The sequence below is a fragment of the Bombyx mandarina genome, chromosome 18, assembly GCF_030267445.1.
Source record: "Bombyx mandarina strain Sakado chromosome 18, ASM3026744v2".
In the NCBI taxonomy this organism is placed as follows: Eukaryota; Metazoa; Arthropoda; class Insecta; order Lepidoptera; family Bombycidae; genus Bombyx; species Bombyx mandarina.
The window spans coordinates 3333578-3355520 of record NC_143224.1 but is presented as its reverse complement, the minus strand read 5'-3'; the positions used below and the strand labels follow the sequence as shown (position 1 = coordinate 3355520).

Sequence of the window (21943 nt, the reverse complement as noted above, 5' to 3'; positions counted from 1 at the left end):
ATAAAAGCTAAATTTTATATAAGGGACTTATAAAAATATGTTACCCCAATAGCCGGACAGTTTTAATGGTTCTTACATCTTGCCAGACACATTGAGAGCCCGCTGTAGGTGCGAGCGCGAGGTAGCAACTGTTCAAGCGGGTGTGAGCGAGATAGAGTGCTTAGCCTATTGTGATCTTTTAAGATATCCAATAAAAAAATTATTTTATTACGTTCATAGCAATATTATAGAAAATAAAAAATGTTATTTTAATATTATAAAGTACAAACAAAATATTACATGTCAAAGAAAAATATTTCATCGTTCTTATAATTTTCCTCATTGTCGTCGATATTGAACTGATGAATAAGGCGATATTGATATCGCCTTATTCAGTCGAGTCGGCCTGAGGGGCCTACGAGGGGGGGCATAGCTACTACCGTATCCGATTTGAGAGTACGAGCTAAGCGGTAGTAAGACCTTTGAGAGGGCGCGAGTCCTTCTAAGAAATCAGACCATCTGGCATCTCGGACTTCGGCGATGCGAGACTTTACGTCGCGTTGTAGGGCACGCATTCGAGTACGATTTTCCACTGTAGGATACCTGTCGTAAGCGCATATCGAGGCGTTCTTAGCTCTAAGGAGTTCCCTAATATCGTCGGGCAATTTGAAGCGGTGAAGGAAGTCCTCCGCCACAACTTGCTTCGATGACCTATCTAATGTCGAGGTGATGTGTGACGTTACGATGTCTATGGCTTCAGCGGTATCCTGAGTCCGGGCTAAACGGGAGCGATGGTGGATCAGACTCAGCCAGGCTAATGCCCAGCGTGTGCCAATCCACCACAGTCCTCGTGACGGGAACGGAATCGGGAGCGCGACCGAGCTTCATAATGACGGGGCGGTGGTCTGAATCTAACTCTAAAACTACTTCGATCGAGTGTAAGCGCAGAGTTACGTTTTTTAATAACGCTATGTCGAGTATATCCGGGCGATGCGCGATATTTAGCGGGTAGTGAGTCGGGGTTAGCGGAGCGATGATATCGAAGGCGAGATCATCGACTAACGCGTCGAGCCGCCTGCCATTAGGGGTTGTGGTGTGTGAGTTCCACCTGATGTGTTTACAATTTAGGTCGCCCGCCAGAATGACAGAGCTTCCCATGCCGAGTAGCGCCTCGATATCACTGCTTAGAACGGATAAATCCTATAAACGACAGCTGATGTGCAGTAAAAGATCACAATAGACTAAGCACTCTATCTCGCTCACACCCGCTTGAACAGTTGCTACCTCGTGCTCGCACTTACAGCGGGCTCTCAATGTGTCTGGCAAGATGTAAGAATTATTAAAACTGTCCGGCTATTGGGGTAACATATTTTTATAAGTCCCTAAGTAACATATATAAAATTTAGCTTTTATAGTATAACGAAAGTATAATTAAAATTTATTAAAGTTTAGGGGTGTCTGGCAGGGGGTAACAACTGGAAAAAGTGTCCGGCAACGGATATCGTTATTTCTAAAGATATTCTGGAGTAAATATTATAAAAAAAAACCTTTATACTTTAACGAATTTAAGGTACTATTTTATATACCTTTACTGCCTTTTACCTGCCCAAGTAACCACAATCGAAACTCTATAATCGCGGGTCGTTCTTACCTGTGTTGGAGACATACACAGAGAAACTTTCAGCTTTTATAAAATAACGAAGGTCTGGCTGTCGCGGGCTCTTGCTCTATAACAACGGCTTTGGGTGAGCTATCAAGCGGTTCTTATAGTTGGCTGAGTATAAAAATTTATATACCTAATTTTTTTTTTAATTCGTGCAATTTTTCTGTCGCTTGCATTTTTATTATACATATTTAATTTTCATAACTATTGGTTTTTTTTGGGAGTCCGCACTGCTAGATACCGTTCTGCTTATTCCTAATCTTATTGATATGTATTATTAGACTGCGACAGTATCTATGAGCTAGATAACGATTTGGTAATCAGTTAACTGTGAAGTGTATTTGTGGTTACAAAATTTTAGTAATACATATGTTGTAATCTTATTAAAAAAATTAGCGTTCGATTCTGATAAAATCAAATCTATCCCAAAAGTTTTCTACCTTCATTTTAGTCCATCTTAAGTTTATACTAGTGGTAGGACCTCTTGTGAGTTCGCGCGGGTGGGTACCACCACCCTGCCTATTTCTGCCGTGAAGCAGTAATGCGTTTCGGTTTGAAGGGTGGGGCAGCCGTTGTAACTATACTTGAGACCTTAGAACTTGTATCACAAGGTGGGTGGCGCATTTACGTTGTGGATGTCAATGGGCTCCAGTAACCACTTAACACCAGGTGGGCTGTGAGCTCGTCCACCCATCTAAGCAATAAAAAAAATAAAAAAAATCAAGAAAATCTCCATTTACAATACGTACCACCCTCGTTATTAATTTTTATATTTGTTTGGCATTTTTTTTTATTATAGCGTGCAACAAAATAAATTCTACTTTATAGGAAGTTATCTTGCCCTAAAGGATAAGACGTCCGGTGCATTCGTATCTAGCGATGCAACGATGTTCGAATATCGCAGGCGTGTACTAATTTTTCTAATGAAATACGTACTTAACAAATATTCACGATTGACTTCCACGGTGAAGGAATAACATCGTGTAATAAAAATCTAACCCGCAAAAGTATATTTTCCGTAATTACTGGTGGTAGGACGTTTTGTGAGTCCGCACGGGTAGGTACCACAATCCTGCCTATTTCTGACGTGAAACAGTAATGCGTTTCGGTTTGAAGGGTGAATTAGCCATTGTACTGTAAATACTGAGACCTTATTACTCATATCTCAAGGTAGATGTCTATGGGCTCCAGGTGGGCCACTCTTCCACTTAACTAAGGAATAAAAAAATAAAAAAATCAGCAACCAATATTTAATAAGTCTGCAGCTAAAAACCAATTGTTATACGCACAGATTATTATAATGCGGGATCATGAAATACGCATAAATTAATCACATAGCTTCGGCTCGATCCATGAAAAGCCATTTAAATATTGCATATAAAGTTCCGCCCCGTTTGTCTGAAGCGGAGATGAATCTAATATTTCAGTATTATGTTGACGTAGCCTCAGAAATAGCTACGTCATTATTAATGTTAAATGAAATTCGCTCTGCATTTGAACACGTAAAATTGTTCAAACGTTTTTGTCTCCTCTGCTTTAGCGCATCATTCACACATCTTTCAATTATAATTTTAGGACGTAAAATGTACCGCTACAATAATTTGATTTTATTTTTTATTTTCCAGGTGGGATGTGGGCTCGTCCACCAATATAATGTCTACGTCTCACGGCCTAGAGTGTATTGCTATGTGTATACTACCATCCTGCCGATTTCTGCCGCAAGTGGAAAAGACGTTGTACAATTCAACTGAAACTTCGATCTCGTGTAGCATTAACGATGTCCATGAGCTCCGCCGCTCACTTTACAACAGATGAGCAGTGAGCCGGTTCACTTATCTACACAATAAATTAATAAAATACTGTAAAATTTACACACAATAACCTCACCTGTCGATCCTTGAACATGAGGAGAATGACCATCAAGTTGAGGAAAAACCCAAAGAATCCGATTAGGAAGAGCACAAAAGCGGAAGCCACGTATCCCCATCTCGGCATGAGGAGAGGGAAACCCTCGTCGTAAGCCTTAGTCACTGTGTCGTTCATGTTTTCCAGAAACGACGTCATTTTCACTGTCCTCCACTCGCGCCTCGCCTGGTTTTCAAAACCATTCCCGATCTAGAAAGAAGAAAGTCATAAACAAATTATCCACTCGATTACAAGAGTCGGCAGGTTAATAATGAATAAGGTTTTAGAAAAATATGCTGTCCCGACACTTTTTGTAAGTAATAATGCGCTCTACAAAGTCGTAGTACATTATTTTATTCTACCATCAATAGTTTTCACAGGGCACGCGATGTAAAGAATATTTTAGGTTTTTTTTTTACACCTTGGATTACATTATTGGAGTTTTAGTAAGGATCCCTAATTGTTTTCAAAAAAGATTAGTGCCTATGTCACTCGGGAATAGTTTAGCTTCCAAACAGTGAAAGAATTTTTCAAATCGGTTCGGTAGTTTCGGAGCCTACTCAATACAAACAAACAAACAAATCTTTCCTCTTTATAATATTATTAAGTATAGATAAAACTAACTCATTAGCATCAATCACAAAGAACAATTCCGGGACCCATCTCGAAATACGAGGTCGTTCAACCTCAATTAATGCAATAAAAAACCTAAATAAAAAAGCAATATTCACCGTTACTATTGTCGGAGTTTCATATTTTATTTTCCCGTTTCATTGTTCGATTAATATCACTTCGACGACTTCGTACAGTGATCGTGAAACAGAAACAATGAGTAATTTGCCCTTGATCGGTTCCTGGTAGATTCCAAGAAATCTAGAGAATAATATATAATAATAGGGAAGCTTATTTTTTTTTGCTTTTTGTTTTTTTTGGGAATATTTTAAAATAACGTAAGGCTACTCTCATCGTAACACGACTTTGTGAAAAAGCATTGATGATATAGGTTTTATACTCTTCTTCTTCTTTCTTTCCTATTACCCTGCGCTCGGTTTTAGGGCTCGAATCAAATCCTTTCATTTACATCGGTCTTGGGCAGTCATTCACGTCATCGTCGACGTCAAGTTATGTATTTAATTTATTCTTTTGATATTAACATTTCATGTTTAAAAAAACTGATTTTTCCAAGAAAATATTGGTAACACTAAATCTAGTCATTGGCTACTAAATAGAACAAAAATCAAAATCGATTAACAACGAACTGGATAAAATGGTGCTTATCCGTTTTGTTTTTGCCAACATAAATATATCGCCTTTTCGCATTAAAAGTGTACAATTTCCAAAAATATCACGTCATCTCGGATTTTCTCACGTCATCTCGGATCCTCCCGATCCACTAACGGTGCTTCTAGGTACTTCAAGCACCGGTCACCGTTCTCGTTGAACGCATCGCTTGCGACGAAGGGCTCGACGAGTAAATTAACTCTCAGACACAGCCCACTGAGTTTCTTGCCGGATCTTCTCAGTGGGTCGCGTTTCCGATCCGGTGGTAGATTCTGCGAAGCACGACTCTTGCTAGGGTTCGTGTTAGCAATGTCGTCAGGTTTGAGCCCCATGAGCTCACCTACTAGTTAAGATTCCACTGGAATAGCCTCTCTAGGTTACCAGATTAGGTAGGAAAAAAAAAAAAAAAATTACCAAAAATATTTTAAATTGAGTTAATATGCGTAAACATTTGGTATCACCAGTATTTTATCCCATAAATACTGTCAAAAGAGCGTAGTTTAGTTTTAGTTTTTGTTTTTTAGTTTACCTATGCTTTGACTACTATTAAAAAAATTAATACATCATTTTATCTTACTTTAAAAGACAGATAATGTAACTGGTAAAAAATAAAAAAAAACAAATGTTGCAAATATAATTAATATTAAAAATGTTACATGTTAAACCTTTATAACACTCTCCTGTAAAATTATTCAGCTTTGAAATTATCCAGTTTTAATGCGAGAAGACGATATTATGTTATTTCAAAATTTTGCGGTAGCGCGGTCTCCGTCAATGTTCCTTCGGAGTTGTTCGATTGCGCTGAACTAACTTTAAGTGAAATAGATGTTTTTTCTAATTGTCTCACAACTTACAGGAAAAATCTGTCACAGATCATCTCCCAATTAAATATAAATTAATCTTAAGCAATGAATGAAATGTAATCAAATCTTAGTTGTATATTTTTTTTTTATGTTAATGCACTGTCGATTGCACCTATAATTGAGGTGACATCTGTCATGAACTTTTGTCAATTGTTCAATGTTTTGTATTGATGATCACTTTGTTGGTGCAACTTAATAAATAAATAAATAAATAAAAATTCGTTTACAAGGCTTCTCTCTCTCTCTTCGATCGGTTCCTCACTGCTGAGGATCGTGACTCCGTCCGATTTCGTCAACCAACTGTCTCCATCGATCCCGCCCTGCAGCCCGGTGGAGTGCGTCGCTGATAGGTATCCCCAGTTCCTCCGCTATTTGGTCCGACCATCGTTTGGGACCTCTACCCCTAGGCCTTTTTCCCTCTATTTTACCGGTCACCACAAGGCGTTCCAAATTGCTGGTATCCCTACGTGCAACATGACCAAAATACCGCAATATTCTTTGTAGGCAGATTGTGGATAGACGTTGAATCTTTTCTATTTTTAACTGCCTGAGAATAGTTATGTTGGTGCGGCGGGCTTAATGAGTGACAATTAAAAATAATTGAAACTACCACTCGCGATCTATGATATAAATGATCTATGTGTGGAAAAAATATAAAATTTTGCACCTTTCTAGATGGAAACGTTCAAATGAATTTACGGAAACGTGTTTTCATCAAAACTCTGCCAGTTGCGCGGTGCTTTCCGTAAAAATGAACAAAAAATAATATTAAAAAAGTTTCACACCTCGACGAGCATCACATATTTTATTGCACACGATCCGTCTGTTGTTAAACGGTCCCCGGAACTACTAGACAATTACAACGGGAATGCTGACACTAATCTGAAAACATGTGGGTCGAATCTGAACTGCCTTTTCTAATTACGGTCGACTTCAAACTGAAACGCATAGATAGCTACTACGCGACAGAAATAGGCAGTAATGTAACAACCGAATTATAAAATCAGGTCCCTCGGAATTGGTATAATACTTTTTCTGAATAAAAAGTTCTCCATCCTTTAGCATACCCCTGAAGAACTGCAGCGAAAATCTCACGATCATTCGCTTAGTATTTAAGAAGGGAAACCGTAAAAATCCAATTGACTTTCGTTTATTTTATAATACTGACATCCGGACATAAAATACCATGTAAGTTTAGCTAGCGTTGGTAATCCTTAAGAACCTTATATAATATTAAAAAGAAGCACATTCACTGAATATTTTCAGGGTTTTTTTAAAATATCTAAACAGTGCGTCCCTCTCGGAAATTTCATGACCTAGTAAACTTTGTATAGATTTATGTTTTGGGGTCGACGGCTAGAGGAATAGAGAAGGCCAATGGTAATTAACTGAGTTTAGCTTACACAAACTTTACCTACACCCTATGAGACCTTCGCATATTAATAGCCAGCGTACAATAACACTCAAGATATGAGATAAGTGTAAATTCGTACGTAGCAATAATAATTATGTTTACGCACGGGTAGGTACCACTACCCCGCCTATTTCTGCAGTAATGCGTTTCGGTTTGAAGGGCGGGGCAGCCGTTGTAATTATACTGAGACCTTAGAAGTTATATCTCAAGGTGGGTGGCGGCATTTACGTTGTAGATGTCTATGGGCTCCAGTAACCACTTAACACCAGGTGGGCTGTGAGCTAATCCACCCATATAAGCAATAATTTTTTTTTTTTAAAAGGACTGGTTACTGCTATGTAATATAAATGGAAATGAAAAGAGTGATCGTTTGTTATAATAAATTGAAAATACTCAGAGGTATTTTGCTTTATGTCCATACTAAACTGTTTTAAATTATTATTGGTCTAACATTAATTGTTCGGAACACTAGTTAAAAGTTTAATTGCAAAGCAACAATTATCATGTATAATTTTATAATTTTTTATTTTGTTTCTAAGGTTGTCAATAATAAACTGTCAGCTACGAGATGTGCATCCTAATTTTTTTATTGTAAAGTCTTCCTCCTAAGAATCCCAGGAATACCCAGGAAGTAAGGGAAGTGATCAATGTCTAATTTTAGGACACTTTAGTAATGTGTAACCAATTACTCTGTTTTTTGTTTAGATTACCAAGTACATACTCCTAGCATTTGTATTTGTGCACTAATAATAAGTAGAAACCAGGTTTGTCTGTTAAAACCAAAATAAATCATTATTTTGTGTTTTCTTCACTTATTATTGAGTTTTGTATTTACTATATTATAAGCTGGGTTAACTATAAGGTTTGTTTAATGCGTTTTTGTTGGCATTTTTTGGCAAAAATCTATAGACGTTTTTCATTAATTGTACATAATAGTGTGACTGTATCTACGTTATAGTTCATTATTTCAATTTTTACTGCTATCAATGCCAGATTAACTAGCCCGCTTCTGTCCAAATCCTTCTAAAATGAGTGAAAAAGATCAAAAGGAGTTAGTTAAACTACAAGCTAGTCTAAAAGGTCGATTGACTACATTCAGAAAGTATATCGAGGAGCGGTACGTTGAATCAGCAACAAGTAAATTAATTGCAATTAAAAATCGGTAAGATCGAATTATTATTTCAACAATATGACGTAATATAAACTTTCAGCTCGCAAAGCACAGAGAGAGAAGATTTCGAATCAATTTATTACAAATCCCTTTCACAGGCTCAGGAGATTCTTTCTCGTAATTCTAAATTGTTACAAACTGATGCGCATAGTTTTGAGAGTTGTTCTCATGTGAGCAATCATCGCCTGGTTAGACCTACCCAAATTTAATGGTTCATATAACAACTGGTTGGAATTCCATGACACCTTCAGTAGTCTTATACATTCGAACGAGGCGATAGGAGAAATTAATACATCACCATTTAAGTTACAAGAGGCAATTTCACGTTGCCATGGACATTCATATTACATAAACCAATCACCAATCAATCATCACCATCAACAATATCTCTCCAAATTAAATCTATTACAAAGAGCCCGCAATCATACAATGGAGTTCCCGAAAGCTGTTATTACTTAATTGATTTAATAGAAAAACATACCTGCTAACAAGATACTCATGTGTCTAAAGAAAATTAGATTAAATAACCCATTTAGAGAGCTTGCTGATGGCTGTTGTGGAACTTCCGTTGTGAAAATGGTAAACTATGATTATAAAATGTATTTTAGCGAGAGGTAAAGCGAAAACAATCGTTTTTTTGTTAAAATTGCAGTGATCGCGCGTAAGCTCTAACGAAACAAGATGACGTTTACTAAGGCGTGACGTAATTCGCTCTGATTGGTGTTTAAGCTATCATGGCTGATTGTTATATTTTGTAGATTTATTTTAACAAATAAATCATAAATCTCGCCATTAATATGAAAATAAATACATTTTTCAAAATCCTTGAATCCTGTTTCATTAGATCAGTTAAATATTATGGCGATACTTGACTACTGTCATCATGCCTATTGTCATGTATATTTTTATATTTTTTTATTTTGTTTCTAAGGTTGTCAGAGATGTGTCCTAATTTTTTTATTGTAAAATCTTCCTCCTCAGAAACCCAAAATATACCTAAGCAAGAAACCGTCCGCTACATTAATATACGGTTAGGTAGAGCAACGTGTTATTTCAACATATGAGGTTATTGTATAAAATAATAATTGATTCGAAGCGAGACCAGTTTCGACTGTTAATTTTGTACCAGTAAATATCTTAGAAAACGAATCGCCAGTGATCTCGAACGTCATAGAGCGAGATCGGTAGACTTGCCAGCTAAAATCGGTATATTTGTACTATTTTGTACCCAAAATCGGTATTTGTCAAAAAATATACAATATTCAATCAAATTCGTTTATTTATGGGGAAAAAAAAACTTACAGACTAATTTATAACAATCATATTTAAGAATAATTATTTATATTGTTCGGCCATAGCTGCAGTCATCGTCGAATTAATTTCAAAATCATAACAATTAGCTGTATAAAAGAGTCGTTTCGCATGTAATAGACCAGTGATTGACTCAGTAGACAGCCTATTTCACTGTTTTGTTTTCAAAAGATTAATATGTGAAAATATGCGTTCAACGTTAGCGGATGAATAGGAAAGTGATAAAATATTAAGGATGAAATTAGACAACAAGTGAAACATTTGGGTTTCATCGCCACGTTTTAATAAAGTTTACTTCATCCCAAAATAGTTCTACATCATTAGGAAATGTTTTGATTTGTTCACAATTTCTTAAAATGCGCCACTCTATCAATTTCCTGGAAGTCATTGCTCTGAATAATATTGGGAAAGAGCCTACTCTTAAGAAGTATCGAAGTAGTTTTGCCAATTTTAACATGTTTTGGATCAATAATGTCTAAAAGTGTCAAATCGGTAGAAAAATTGGGAGAATTTCCGTGCATACTCTGAAATCGTAGAAAAATCATTATATTTCGGCATTTCGGTAGATCAGTGATCAGTATCGGTAGATATACCGAAAAATCGGGACCACTGCGAATCGCGAACCTAAATCGCGCTAACGACATGTTCCCAAAAAGATGCCATTTAAACAAGCTTCGCAAAATAATATTTTGTAATCGTCGAACTCATTGACGTAAAACCTAGCTCTTATGCAAGAGCATCCGGGTGATGGAAGGCCGGCTATCCTCGACCCACGCTGGTTCTGACCCAGCGGGGTATTCGGGGGCAGACCGGTGATTTCCTAATGACAAAAAAAAAAGCTCACAACATCAGCCCGCTGAGTTTCTCGCCGGATCTTGTTACTTTTATACGCTAGTATTCGTGAATTCTCAGCGAAGGAACCACCCTTCAGCTGTTAGGTCTCCTCCAGAGGCGATTGGCAGCTGTTAGCAAACCCCACCTATCCTGGCTGAGCCCGGACCGGCCCACCTGTCTTGGTGAAACTGGATCTCTTGTGAGTCCGCGTGGATAGGTACCACCACCCTACTATTTCTGCCGTGAAGCAGTAATGCGTTTCGGTTTGAAGGGTGGGGCAGCCGTTGTAACTATACTTGAGACCTTAGAACTTATATCTCAAGGTGAGTGACGCGTTTACGTTGTAGATGTCTATGGGCTCCAGTAACCACTTAACACCAGGTGGGCTGTGAGCTCGTCCACCCATCTAAGCAATAAAAAAAAAGAAAGGCCTCAGGTCTACCAGTCTACTGGTCTACCAGTAATTCGTTCATCCCAAAAAAAAAACAAAAAACTTTCGTACCGTCGGTCTATCCAGCAATAGCAGCCACTCGGTTGAAAGTCTTTCTTTTTTTTCTATTTTACTTTAGTTTCTGTTAAAATATAGTCTAGACTGAACTGATTTAGTCATAACCCTTTGCCCTAAAGCCCTAAATCCAATTTAATTAGTTAACGTCGTTTTTAAATTTGAATAAAGAATTAACCAACCAAAATATAGTTCAGGTAGGCAGGCATATTTCATAAATTAAGCCATCGTTACTGCTAAGTGTGACCGGGTTTCGTCGGTTATAAATATTAAAGTTTTCAATTTTAGATTAATCAACTAAACTAAATTAGTGGGATGTATATGTTACCGGCAATCTGTATAATACGGTATTCTATACAAATACTTAGGCAATGTATAGAATACCTAAAATGTTAAGGTAATGTATAGATGAAGTATTTTTCATTTAATACTTTGCCTAGGCATTCTATACAATACCGAATGCGCTGCCGGCAATGTGTTTAAAGACGATAGTAGGAAAGGGAGAGTGCGGGCTAGCAGTAAACGAGGTAGGTACTACTGTTAGAATCCCTGTTCCGGAAGTCGACAAAGGTCGCGGTGATGCTCGCATTAAATTGGCTGTAGTCTTACAAAAAACGGATGACGAACTTTACAAAATTGGAACAAAAGAAGGTGTTGTAAAGACGTTGTTTTCAAAGGCAGCAGTTTAAAGTTTGTCATCATCAATTACTTTTATTTTTATTTTTTTATTGCTTAGATGTGTGGACGAGCTCACAGCCCACCTGGTGTTAAGTGGTTACTGGAGCCCATAGACATCTACAGCGTAAATGCGCCACACACCTTGAGATATAAGTTCTAAGATCTCAGTATAGTTACAACGGCTGCCCCACCCTTCAAACCGAAACGCATTATTGCTTCACGGCAGAAATAGGCGGGGCGGTGATACCTACCCGTGCGGACTCACAAGAGGTCCTACCACCAGTAAAATTAAATTTAAAATTATGTCCCTAATGAAGACGCTCCGTACAGTTCCGCAAATCGGCAGTCTACGGGGACCGGTCAGGGATTTGTCAAATGTACATGTAAAAAACTCTGTAATACTAAAAAGTGTTCATGTCTTAAAAGTAAGATTTTATGCACTTCAAAATGTCACGATAGTTGTTCATGTAAAAATTTTTTTTTTTTTCACTTACTCTATTCTGAGAAGCCAGTACGATCCACTTCCTATTTTTACAGAATTGTTTTGTTGCTTAGCTTTTTAACTGATAACTTATGAGTAAATTAGAACAGGTTAGTTAACCCAGAATAATTTTAAGTTCAATGTTATTTATTTGTGAATTTACTACAAATACCTACCTTTGAATAATGATTGTTTTTAATCAGAACTAACTACTTACTAATTGTTAATTTTAATCAAGTTGATTTTAAGCAAATCTAATGTGTTATTTTTGTCTGTCATTTTGTACCCTTCTACTTACTTGCTTCTTTTTTATTGCTTAAATGGGTGGACGAGCTTATAGCCCAACTGGTGCTAAGTGGTTACTGAAGCCCATAGACATCTACAACGTAAATACGTTACACGTGGCGCATTTGCGCCACCCACCTTCAGATATAAGTTTCTAAGGTCTCAGTATAGTTAGTTACAACGGCTGCCCCACCCTACAAACCGAAACGCATTACTGCTTCACGGCAGAAATAGGCGGAGTACCTTTTTACTGGTGGTAGGACTTCTTGTGAGTCCGCACGGGTAGGTACCACCGCCCCGCCTATTTCTGCCGTGAAGCAGTAATGCGTTTCGGTTTGAAGGGTGGAGCAGCCGTGACTATACTGAGACCTTAGAACTATATCTCAAGGCGTGTGACGCATTTACGTTGTAGATGTCTATGGGCTCCAGTAACCACTTAACACCAGGTGGGCTGTGAGCTCGTCCACACATCTAAGCAATAAAAAAAATAAAAAATAAACTTACCCGTGCGGACTCACAAGAGATCCTTCCACCAGTAATTACGCAAATTTTGCGGGTTTGATTTTTATTACACGACGTTATTCCTTCACTTCCTTGTGGAAGTCAATCGTGAACATTTGGTAAGTACGTATTTCATTAGAAAAATTTGTGCCCGCCTGCAGGATTCGAACACCGGTGCATCGCTACATACGAATGCACCGGACGTCTTATCCTTCAGGCCACGACGACTATAAGCTCTCTTACTTACAACATTGATAAATACAGGCCCATATATAGTTATTTTACATATTACCGGTGGACCAACAGGTACTCTATACAATACCTAGGAATTGTATACATTACCTAGGTATTGTATAGAATACCTGAATTATATAGATTGCCGGTAACATCCATATAATTTATTCACCAAAATTTAAATTCTTGTCATAATTAAACTACTACTAAATGTGTAAAATCTATTTAATCACCACCTAAGCATTGACCTCCGGTCTGCTGAATAGTACCCGTTTGTAGAAATATCCTACAATCTAATTAATTATATTGGTTGAGTGACCTAAATAGTCCTCGGTGGTCAAAAATCAGTTACGTCACATAACCAAGAAATTTAGTTAGCGCAATACGAAATTTCCACAATCTCAAAGCCTTAGAAACTTTGCGGCAAATGACACAGCTTGCTCACGCAGATGTTTGTGTTTGAAATTCCAAAAGCTTTCAGACTAATACATCGTATCTCATGAAGTTTTGGTAAAGCAGACAAACAGCCAAGTATTTTGCTGAGCGGCATATACTACATTCCAAAATAAAATAAATGAATATAACAATCCTAAATAATTTTATTTGAAAAATTAAATAATAAAAAATAATAAAAATTATAATTGTAAATAAACATGCCTTACCAAAAACCGATTTTGATGATTATTGTTTAAAAAAGATATTCCAAAACAAATTAATATACACTATATTCAGTTGTTCATCTTTTTTAAACAATAATCATCGAAATCAGTTGGCGTGATATTGAGTTATTGGGTTATTCATCTATTGGTCGCGCACGTACTTAATGCAAATTTAAGACTTATATGGTTTTCTCATGTATACCATTATCAGAACTGGACTAAATTGAAATGGGACCACACGGGAAGCGTCAGCTTTCTAATAATAAAAAAATCATCGATTCACCCACTCAAAAACTATGAGGTAACAAACATTAAAAAAAAAAAACATACAGTCGAATTGAGAACCTCCTCCTTTTTTGAAGTCGGTTAATAAATAAATCCTAAATTAGTGGAGTTTAACACTCGGAAACAATACGTTTAAGAAGTGAAATATCTACTTTGTTCCTTAAAAACTTCAAACTATCTATTAAAACATTTCCGCTATAATTTGGATGCATGATGCATAATTACGAATTCCGATTGGCACTGTTTTAAAAAATCTGTCTTTCGGAGTAGAAAGTAGATTTATTATCACCTCTTTAGTGTGATGCTTAACTTCCTATTATTCTTAGTTTTGTTTTTCTTAAAACTTATATCTTATACTTACTTACATAAACTTATATCTTATACTTATATATTTATATATAGGTATACTTTAAACTTATACCTCTAAGTAGGTTGCGCATTTACGTTATTGATGTTTGTGGGTTCCAGTTAGCACTTAACACCAGGTGGGTTGTGAGATCGTCTACACAACTAAAAAAAAAATTATAGAAAAAAGGAGAATAATGGCTGACAGAAAAAAATGTTTTTTCTTTCTAGCTTTACCAGGAAGGGTTATTTTTAATACACATTCGAATTCACAGTACTCGTTTTGTTTGATGTTACGGCTAGTGAGTTTTCGTGAGTTTATATAATAACACTCGAAGATTTTTGCAACTATTAACATAATCATGTACAGGTGAATAAACTTTGGTACGATACGAGACCTTCGGTATGCGGTGTATATTGGTATATATGCGGTATACTATTACTGTTGGGTTATCAAAAAACTTTGTTACCTTTGTGTATCTTCTATTTTTTTTTTCAATAAATTAAAAGTAAAACCATTGTTTCGCCTACTTTTAAACAGTACAATATTTAAATATATTAACAAAATTTTGGTACTCAAATAAATATGTATAATACATGCGAAATCTAAATATCTATGATTTGGATTCAAGTATGTGGGTATTACGACGAAGGGCAGTTCTTCCACCGAGCGGGTGTCATTGCTCGCTAGACTGACGCGACGGTCCGGAGATTGTTGTTCAGAACTTATTTTTTTTATTGAGAGATTACTGGCGGCCTGGATGCCTCTTCAGTTTTACCAAGGCAGGTGGGCGAGCAAGGGCTCAACCAGGAGGGGCGGGATTTGCTAATAGCACGGAACTTGTATGTAAGTATGTATGCAAGCTTATCTTGAAAATGTCGTAACTAAGATAAGCCTCTGTCAAATATCTTGCGTTGAATAATGGCTTCCCGCCGCAAGTACTAAAGGGTTTGCTCATAGAAATCGTAAAGGTAAACACAGATATGACAGATCTTACCGAATACGGCCTTTAAACATATTAAAATCTACACACTATATTTTTTTATTTTTTTATTTATGTACATACAAAAAAGAAGATATGGTACAGAGTAATAGGAAAATTATGTACAAAGGCACCGCTTATTTCTTTAAGAAATCTCTTCCAGCAGACCTGCGAGAGGATTATGAGAATAATAATTAAAAGTGATGAGTGTGTGTAGAACAGCTAAAATAACAAATACAACATGAGAATTATAGTAATGCACATACACATAGCAAATATTGTTAAACTTGAATACAAAATATTATAAGTAACACAGTATATACGAAGAGTATAAAACAATGATCATTCGGTTGATGAGAGATAGAATTGTTCATATACTATCTATATCATATCTAATATATTGTACTATCATATAAATCAACAACTACATAACCTTCGATCTTAACTAGCCAAGTTTTAGCACTAGAATATAACTCTATAGAAACTTATTAGTTATGTCAATAAAACACGCACTAAAGCAATTAACATTGACTTTTAAATGCTGGTCCATAAATATTGTCGTGTAGAAAATAATATTAAACGAACTGCGTGAAGCGGTATCGAAACCGCAAATGTCGACCGGCTAGGAATAGAATTACGAAGCGTAATCAATATGAAATGCAAAGGTGTTGTATATTTTGCTCTTGACAAAATCGGTCATATCAATCTTGTAGTTCAAAGATTTTTCTTTTATATTGCATCTGTAATTACGCATATGAACGGTAGAGGCCCGACACGTTGGACTGACCAGATCCGCACTACCCTCGACACCACAGCTCACGATGATCTAGACTCGGCGGCAGATAGAGGCAAATGGTGTGGAATGGTCCGTAATAAACTCCTGTTGCGAGGAGGTAGTCACGACCCTCAGTATTGAGGAAACCGAAGCAAGAATTAGAAGAAGAAGAATTACGCATATATAATTAAAGTACTTTCTACGGTTTTCGTAAGTTTCGTAGTCTCATGGAAAGAGTTGGAGGAAGAGGAGGACCTCCGTCTTCCTCTTCTTCTCTAGAAGCGCCAGAGTCTGGGATAACTCAGTCTGGTACCTTCCTCAACCAGGTATCCGGGTATGGATTCCCCAGCGTTCAAACAAAATAAGTCTTGACGAATTCATTAAAACTACTTTTACGATTTAATCTCGTGTTTTGAACTGTCACTATATTAAATATTATTTTCGATCGATTCGATTACTTTACAGTTCTATTGGTGACACGGACGACTATGATGATAGCATCTTCAATATACGAATATTGTCATAATTACCGTTCATTTTTCTATATAAAATAATAGACTAGACTTTTACAACCAAAAACATCATGAAAACGTATTATATAAACATCGGAAATAATAATAATATAAGGAAAATACAAGGGGGTGACAATAATAAATGAAAACTCATTTAGTCACGAGAAATCACAGAGATAACTTAGTCTCTAATTAAGAGAGAATTTTCGTCACACGTTTCACGATTTTCATTCCGAGACGCCTTCGTCAGTATGTCTACGTTCAGCCTTGAACTATAATACAATATATCCAAAGATTAATTAGTATGCAGCTACCGCGATACGAGTATGCGTACGTCTTTTTAAAGATAAGTTTTTTTTGTCCAAATTTGACATAAGACAAGAAGTCTATCTAGATCTCGAATAACAGTTTTTTTTCAATTGCTTATATGGGTGAACAAGCTCACAGCCCACCTGGTGTTAAGGGGTTACTGGAGCCCATGGACATCTATTATACAACGCCACCCACCTTGAGGTATAAGTTCAAAGGTCTCAAGTATAGTTACAACGGCTGACCCACCCTTCAAATCAAAAGGCATTATTACTACACGGCCGAAATAGGCGGGGTGGTGGTACCTACCCGCGCGGACTCACAAGAGGTCCTACCATCAGTAATTACGCAAATTATAATTTTGGGGGTTTGATTTTTATTACACCGTTGCATCACTACATACGAATGCACAGAACGTTTTATCCTTTAGGCCACCCTGATAAAAATCATTCAAGGATCAAGGATTGGACCATATCCAAGGATCATTATTGAGCCAGGTGGTACTGTATGTAGAGTCCCTAACTATCTAATAATCTATCTACTAAATTATCCCTAAGTATCTTCTTCTACAGTAATTGTCATCTCTAAATATCTCCAACTTTATGGCCAAGATGGTATTTATTTTCTGATTAAAAATTAGATAGATTATTGCCATAATCTTTATGGCAGTAAGTAATCTATCTCTCTTAAATGATATACATGAGCTAATTTCAATAAAGTAAGTAAATTCCAGTATTCATTCGGTAATCGCTGTCAGAAACTGTTCTCTTTGGTACAATCTTTTTTATATACCGGTACAAGTAGTTATCTAAATCTATTTAAAACTTGTGTTCGCCGAATTATCGATATTGGACCATAATCAATGACATCTTAAGGTTTAGATTAATTTCCTGTATTACATTTGCTTTTACGTTTTGGTATTTACTTTAGAAAATCTTCGTGAGTTTTTTAACGAATAAAACAAATAAGTCTTAAATGCTGCTAATTAAAAAAACAATTCACAAAAGTCTACTCATATGAGTACTTATTAAAACATTTTTATATTAGATGTAGTCAGCCTATATGTCCACATAAGCATCTTCCGCTGTTTTCACGGTTCAAATGCTTAAGGGTACCATTAGAGGCAAGATGTTTGAAAGAAGGACGATAATATAGCCTCCAAGACGAAGCAATGTGGTCAAAATAACGTCAACCTGGGCACTTCACAATCTCTAATATCGGAAACATTTACCAACCACAAAAGGATAATTTCTTTTGAATTTTGTTTTCGAAGACCCACAATCTAAATAGTCTTCTTCTTAGGATTTGGATGATCATAAGTTTCTATAAAATCATTGTTATCACGACTGTGTGTTGGTGTTATAACGGAATAAATTCTTTTTTTATGAACTTCCTTTAACCTTAATGCTCTCACTGTGATGTCGAAGCACATCGCGATATGCTTCGACAGGATCTGCCACATGATACTTCGGACAGAGCGTCATAATCACCGTTGGCATTGTATAAACGCGGTAAATGAACTCTCTCCCACAATGTTTCCTGAACGCTATAACATGTTCTTCTTCAAACGAGGCTTAAGTATTCAACACTGGGCAGCGGCTTGGCAATGCCCATGATTGTGAATTAAAACATTTCCCGGTTGGTAAACACACTCAAGGTGGAAGAAAAGAGACCACACGGCCGATCACTGGTGTGACCAAATAACCACCCTAACTGGGCTGCCAGTCACAACCGCCCTACGAAAACCTGAAGACCGGACGAGGTGGAAACAGCTCCCAAGACAGACCACGGTCATGTTCCAAGGACACGACCTTCAGCTATGAAGAAAGCGACGATGGAGAAGAAACACACGCCTAAGCCACTGGCAACGTTAACAGTAACAAAACGATAGGATCTATGGTTCTAAAAACGAAAATCCTTTTGCTTGAATTGTAACTCTCCCATTAACAATTATGAACCCACATCATACCTCGAGCATAGACTGTACGCGGTACATTGACCTTAAAAGCGTCCACTAGTGGGCATAAGAATCTCACCGGGCTAGCCAAAACAACCGGTCATGAAGATTTCATAATAACCAATCTCCATATTCATGACCTACGCACAACGACAGAAGCGCAACGGACATCATTAAAATGCACTCCAAAATGGACGCACAAAGAAACATATTTATAAACGTTATATATTTTGAATTTCAACCCTGTTACGTTGATTAACATAGTCATAGCCTTCAACATGGTTCCTAATTAAGGAAATACCTTTGATGTTTGAACATAATACAGTTTCAAAAGCAAGGTTGTTAAACTGAAATGTTTAGACTCATGCGAAACGCAAACTTCAGTAACAGTTTGTAGAGATACGTGATGATGTTTCATGGCTTTTATGTGTATTTTACATATTTTGATGGATCCCTGACTTAAATTAGGTAAAACTATAAAATACGTACCCCACACATGTTCACGAATAACTACCATGACGATGAAATATGTGTATTAAAAGTAAGCCACCCCAAAGTATGTACTTAATATGTGGGTCGGCTAAATATTGGTACCATCATCCCGAAAATCACTTTCCGAAGCAGTTATGCATTTTAAAGGGTTGGATGGTTGAAAAACATTGAGACTAGACACATTAAGCAATCGGGACTCAATGAGTGACATTCATATTATTTTTTGTTTTAAACCTAATTCAATTTTCGTCGTGTGCTGTCAGAAAAATCATTTGAAATTTAATGGTAATGTTTTGTGGCTCTGTCTTAATTCGCCCTTTCTATTTTTATTAACTTCCTTTAATCTTAATGTGTTAAGACTCTCATTGTGAGCCTCGATATTGCCAAATACTTCGAGTGTTTGCCACATGATACTTCGGAAGAAGCGTCATAGTCATCGTTGGCATTGTATAAACGCGGTGAATTAACTCCCTCTCACAATCTTAGTTTAGGTACCAAACTAGTCACCATCTCCGGTTAAATATTTAATAACGAAAAGTTTCGACCATTCGAAATTTTACCCAGCTAGGTTAGTGGTCTTGTACAGAAAGCAGTTATCCTTGATAGTGAGAAGGTTTCTCACTCTGTAGTCCTAAGCACTAGTAGGTTGTGTTGTGGACAACGCCAGCTACTTCAATCTATGTTTATATACTGTTTTAAAAAATATATATTTTAATTCCTTTCCTTTTTTAATATTGTATAATGAATAAGATTTTAATAAATATAGTATAATAGTTAATATTAATGACGTTTACTTGTAAAACAATACATTAGTCAACGTTTTACTCAGCTATTATATTTAAGCAATACTAGGGACTATGTTATTATAGTAGGCGTAGTTGTATAAGTCTAGACTCCTGTTAGGAGCCCATATCGATAACAAGAACATATTTACTGTAGGTTCTCAATTCTTTGAGTTACACACACCGCAGGTTGTTATCCGTAATTATGTATCCTTTTGTTGGTTTAACCCCGCTAAAAGTCCTGCAGGGTTCAACAGCAAAAAACCAGAGGTGCTACTTCGTACAACTAGACACCTTTTTTTGGGGCAGCTGCCGAAGGTCCCACGAGTTTCCCACGCCAAGGAGGCTTGCAGCATATGTGGGGTTCGGTAACTGAAGATGGCAAAGGCCTACCCACTAAAATTGCACACCCGCACTCTCTCGCCCCACGAGCAGCCTATCAACACTGACCAACAAATATCACTTCTCGAAATTTCTAGAAGCATCGATGCTTCTATATACGTCTTTTGTGAAAGGGAATTCCGGTGAAAATACTTTTTATTAAGCCTCCACTAACTCCTGAGCAACCTGAGATAAGTATTATTTGTCTTGTTTTCCGCAATTATTTAAAGCAGATGACATGACTCTGATTGCGATTTCCCGCCGTGTCTAACAATAGTTCGATATTTTTGTTATGGTATTCCTATTTCGATTTAGTTCGCTTAATGGAAAAAGATGTCATCGCAAAACTTTCATATTCTTTCATGTAATACGTTTTCAAACTTGTGAAAGTTTCTTTCGAGGACACGAGCTTTACACCGACCGACCCGCAACCAACAAAAGTGTCAGAGATTAACTAGGTCGGGTGCGAATGACACTTTTTATGAAGAGCTAAAAACTAACACTCTCTGTGTTTATTCAGTAAATTTAATGTAATGATAACGTTTTCAAGAATTACTACTAGTTTAATATAAATATTATATATTGTAAATCGAATTAATCCGATTAACTACTACCAGTCTATTTCTGCGGCGAGCGTTTTACAATTTTATTTAAATGGGGATTTCTCGTTTTAATATTAGTGTTAGATTTCATTTAATAATGAAGGAACCATCAATTCGTCTAATGCCTATATATATCGTCGTCTGTGGTACAGCCAACATATAATTATACTAACTGCATAAAAATTTAATTTTGGCATATGTATATATATATTTTATTGCTTAGATGGGTGGACGAGCTCACAGCCCATCTGGTGTTAAGTGGTTACTGGAGCCCATAGACATCTACGACGTAAATGTGCCACCCATCTTGAGATATAAGTTCTAAGGTCTCAGGTATAGTTACAACGGCTGCCCCACCCTTCAAACCGAAACGCATTACTGCTTTACGGCAGAAATAGGCAGGGCGGTGGTAACTACCCGTGCGGACTCACATGAGGTCCTACCACCAGTATACTCACATGAGGTCCTACCACCAGTATGTTTTACCATACCTACCATATTTACCGTATAATAATAATAGAAGAGTATCTATATATTAATACGTGAAACTTTGTACCCCTTTTTACGAAAACTGCGCGAACGGAGGAGTGTGAAATATCCCACACTTATAGAGAATATACAGAAGGAGTTCAGAAAGCTAATATTTTATTGAAATTATGCATTATTAATACATTAAATCAATAAAAAAAAAACATTGCACACACTATCATGTACTTGACAAACACACACACATATATATACTCTTTGTTTGCTGTC

At 36.7% G+C, this 21943-nt stretch overlaps 1 protein-coding gene across 1 annotated transcript in view; it reads right to left on the bottom strand.

Annotated features, from left to right (window-relative positions):
* LOC114244381 (parapinopsin) overlaps positions 1–21943 on the bottom strand; it is a 71079-nt gene that overhangs the window by 27113 nt on the left and 22023 nt on the right. Inside the window, exon 2 of the mRNA XM_089734790.1 lies at positions 3530–3757. Within this exon, the coding sequence (XP_089590916.1) occupies positions 3530–3706 (177 nt within the window). The 5' untranslated portion in view covers positions 3707–3757. The remainder of the gene's footprint in view (positions 1–3529; positions 3758–21943) is intronic.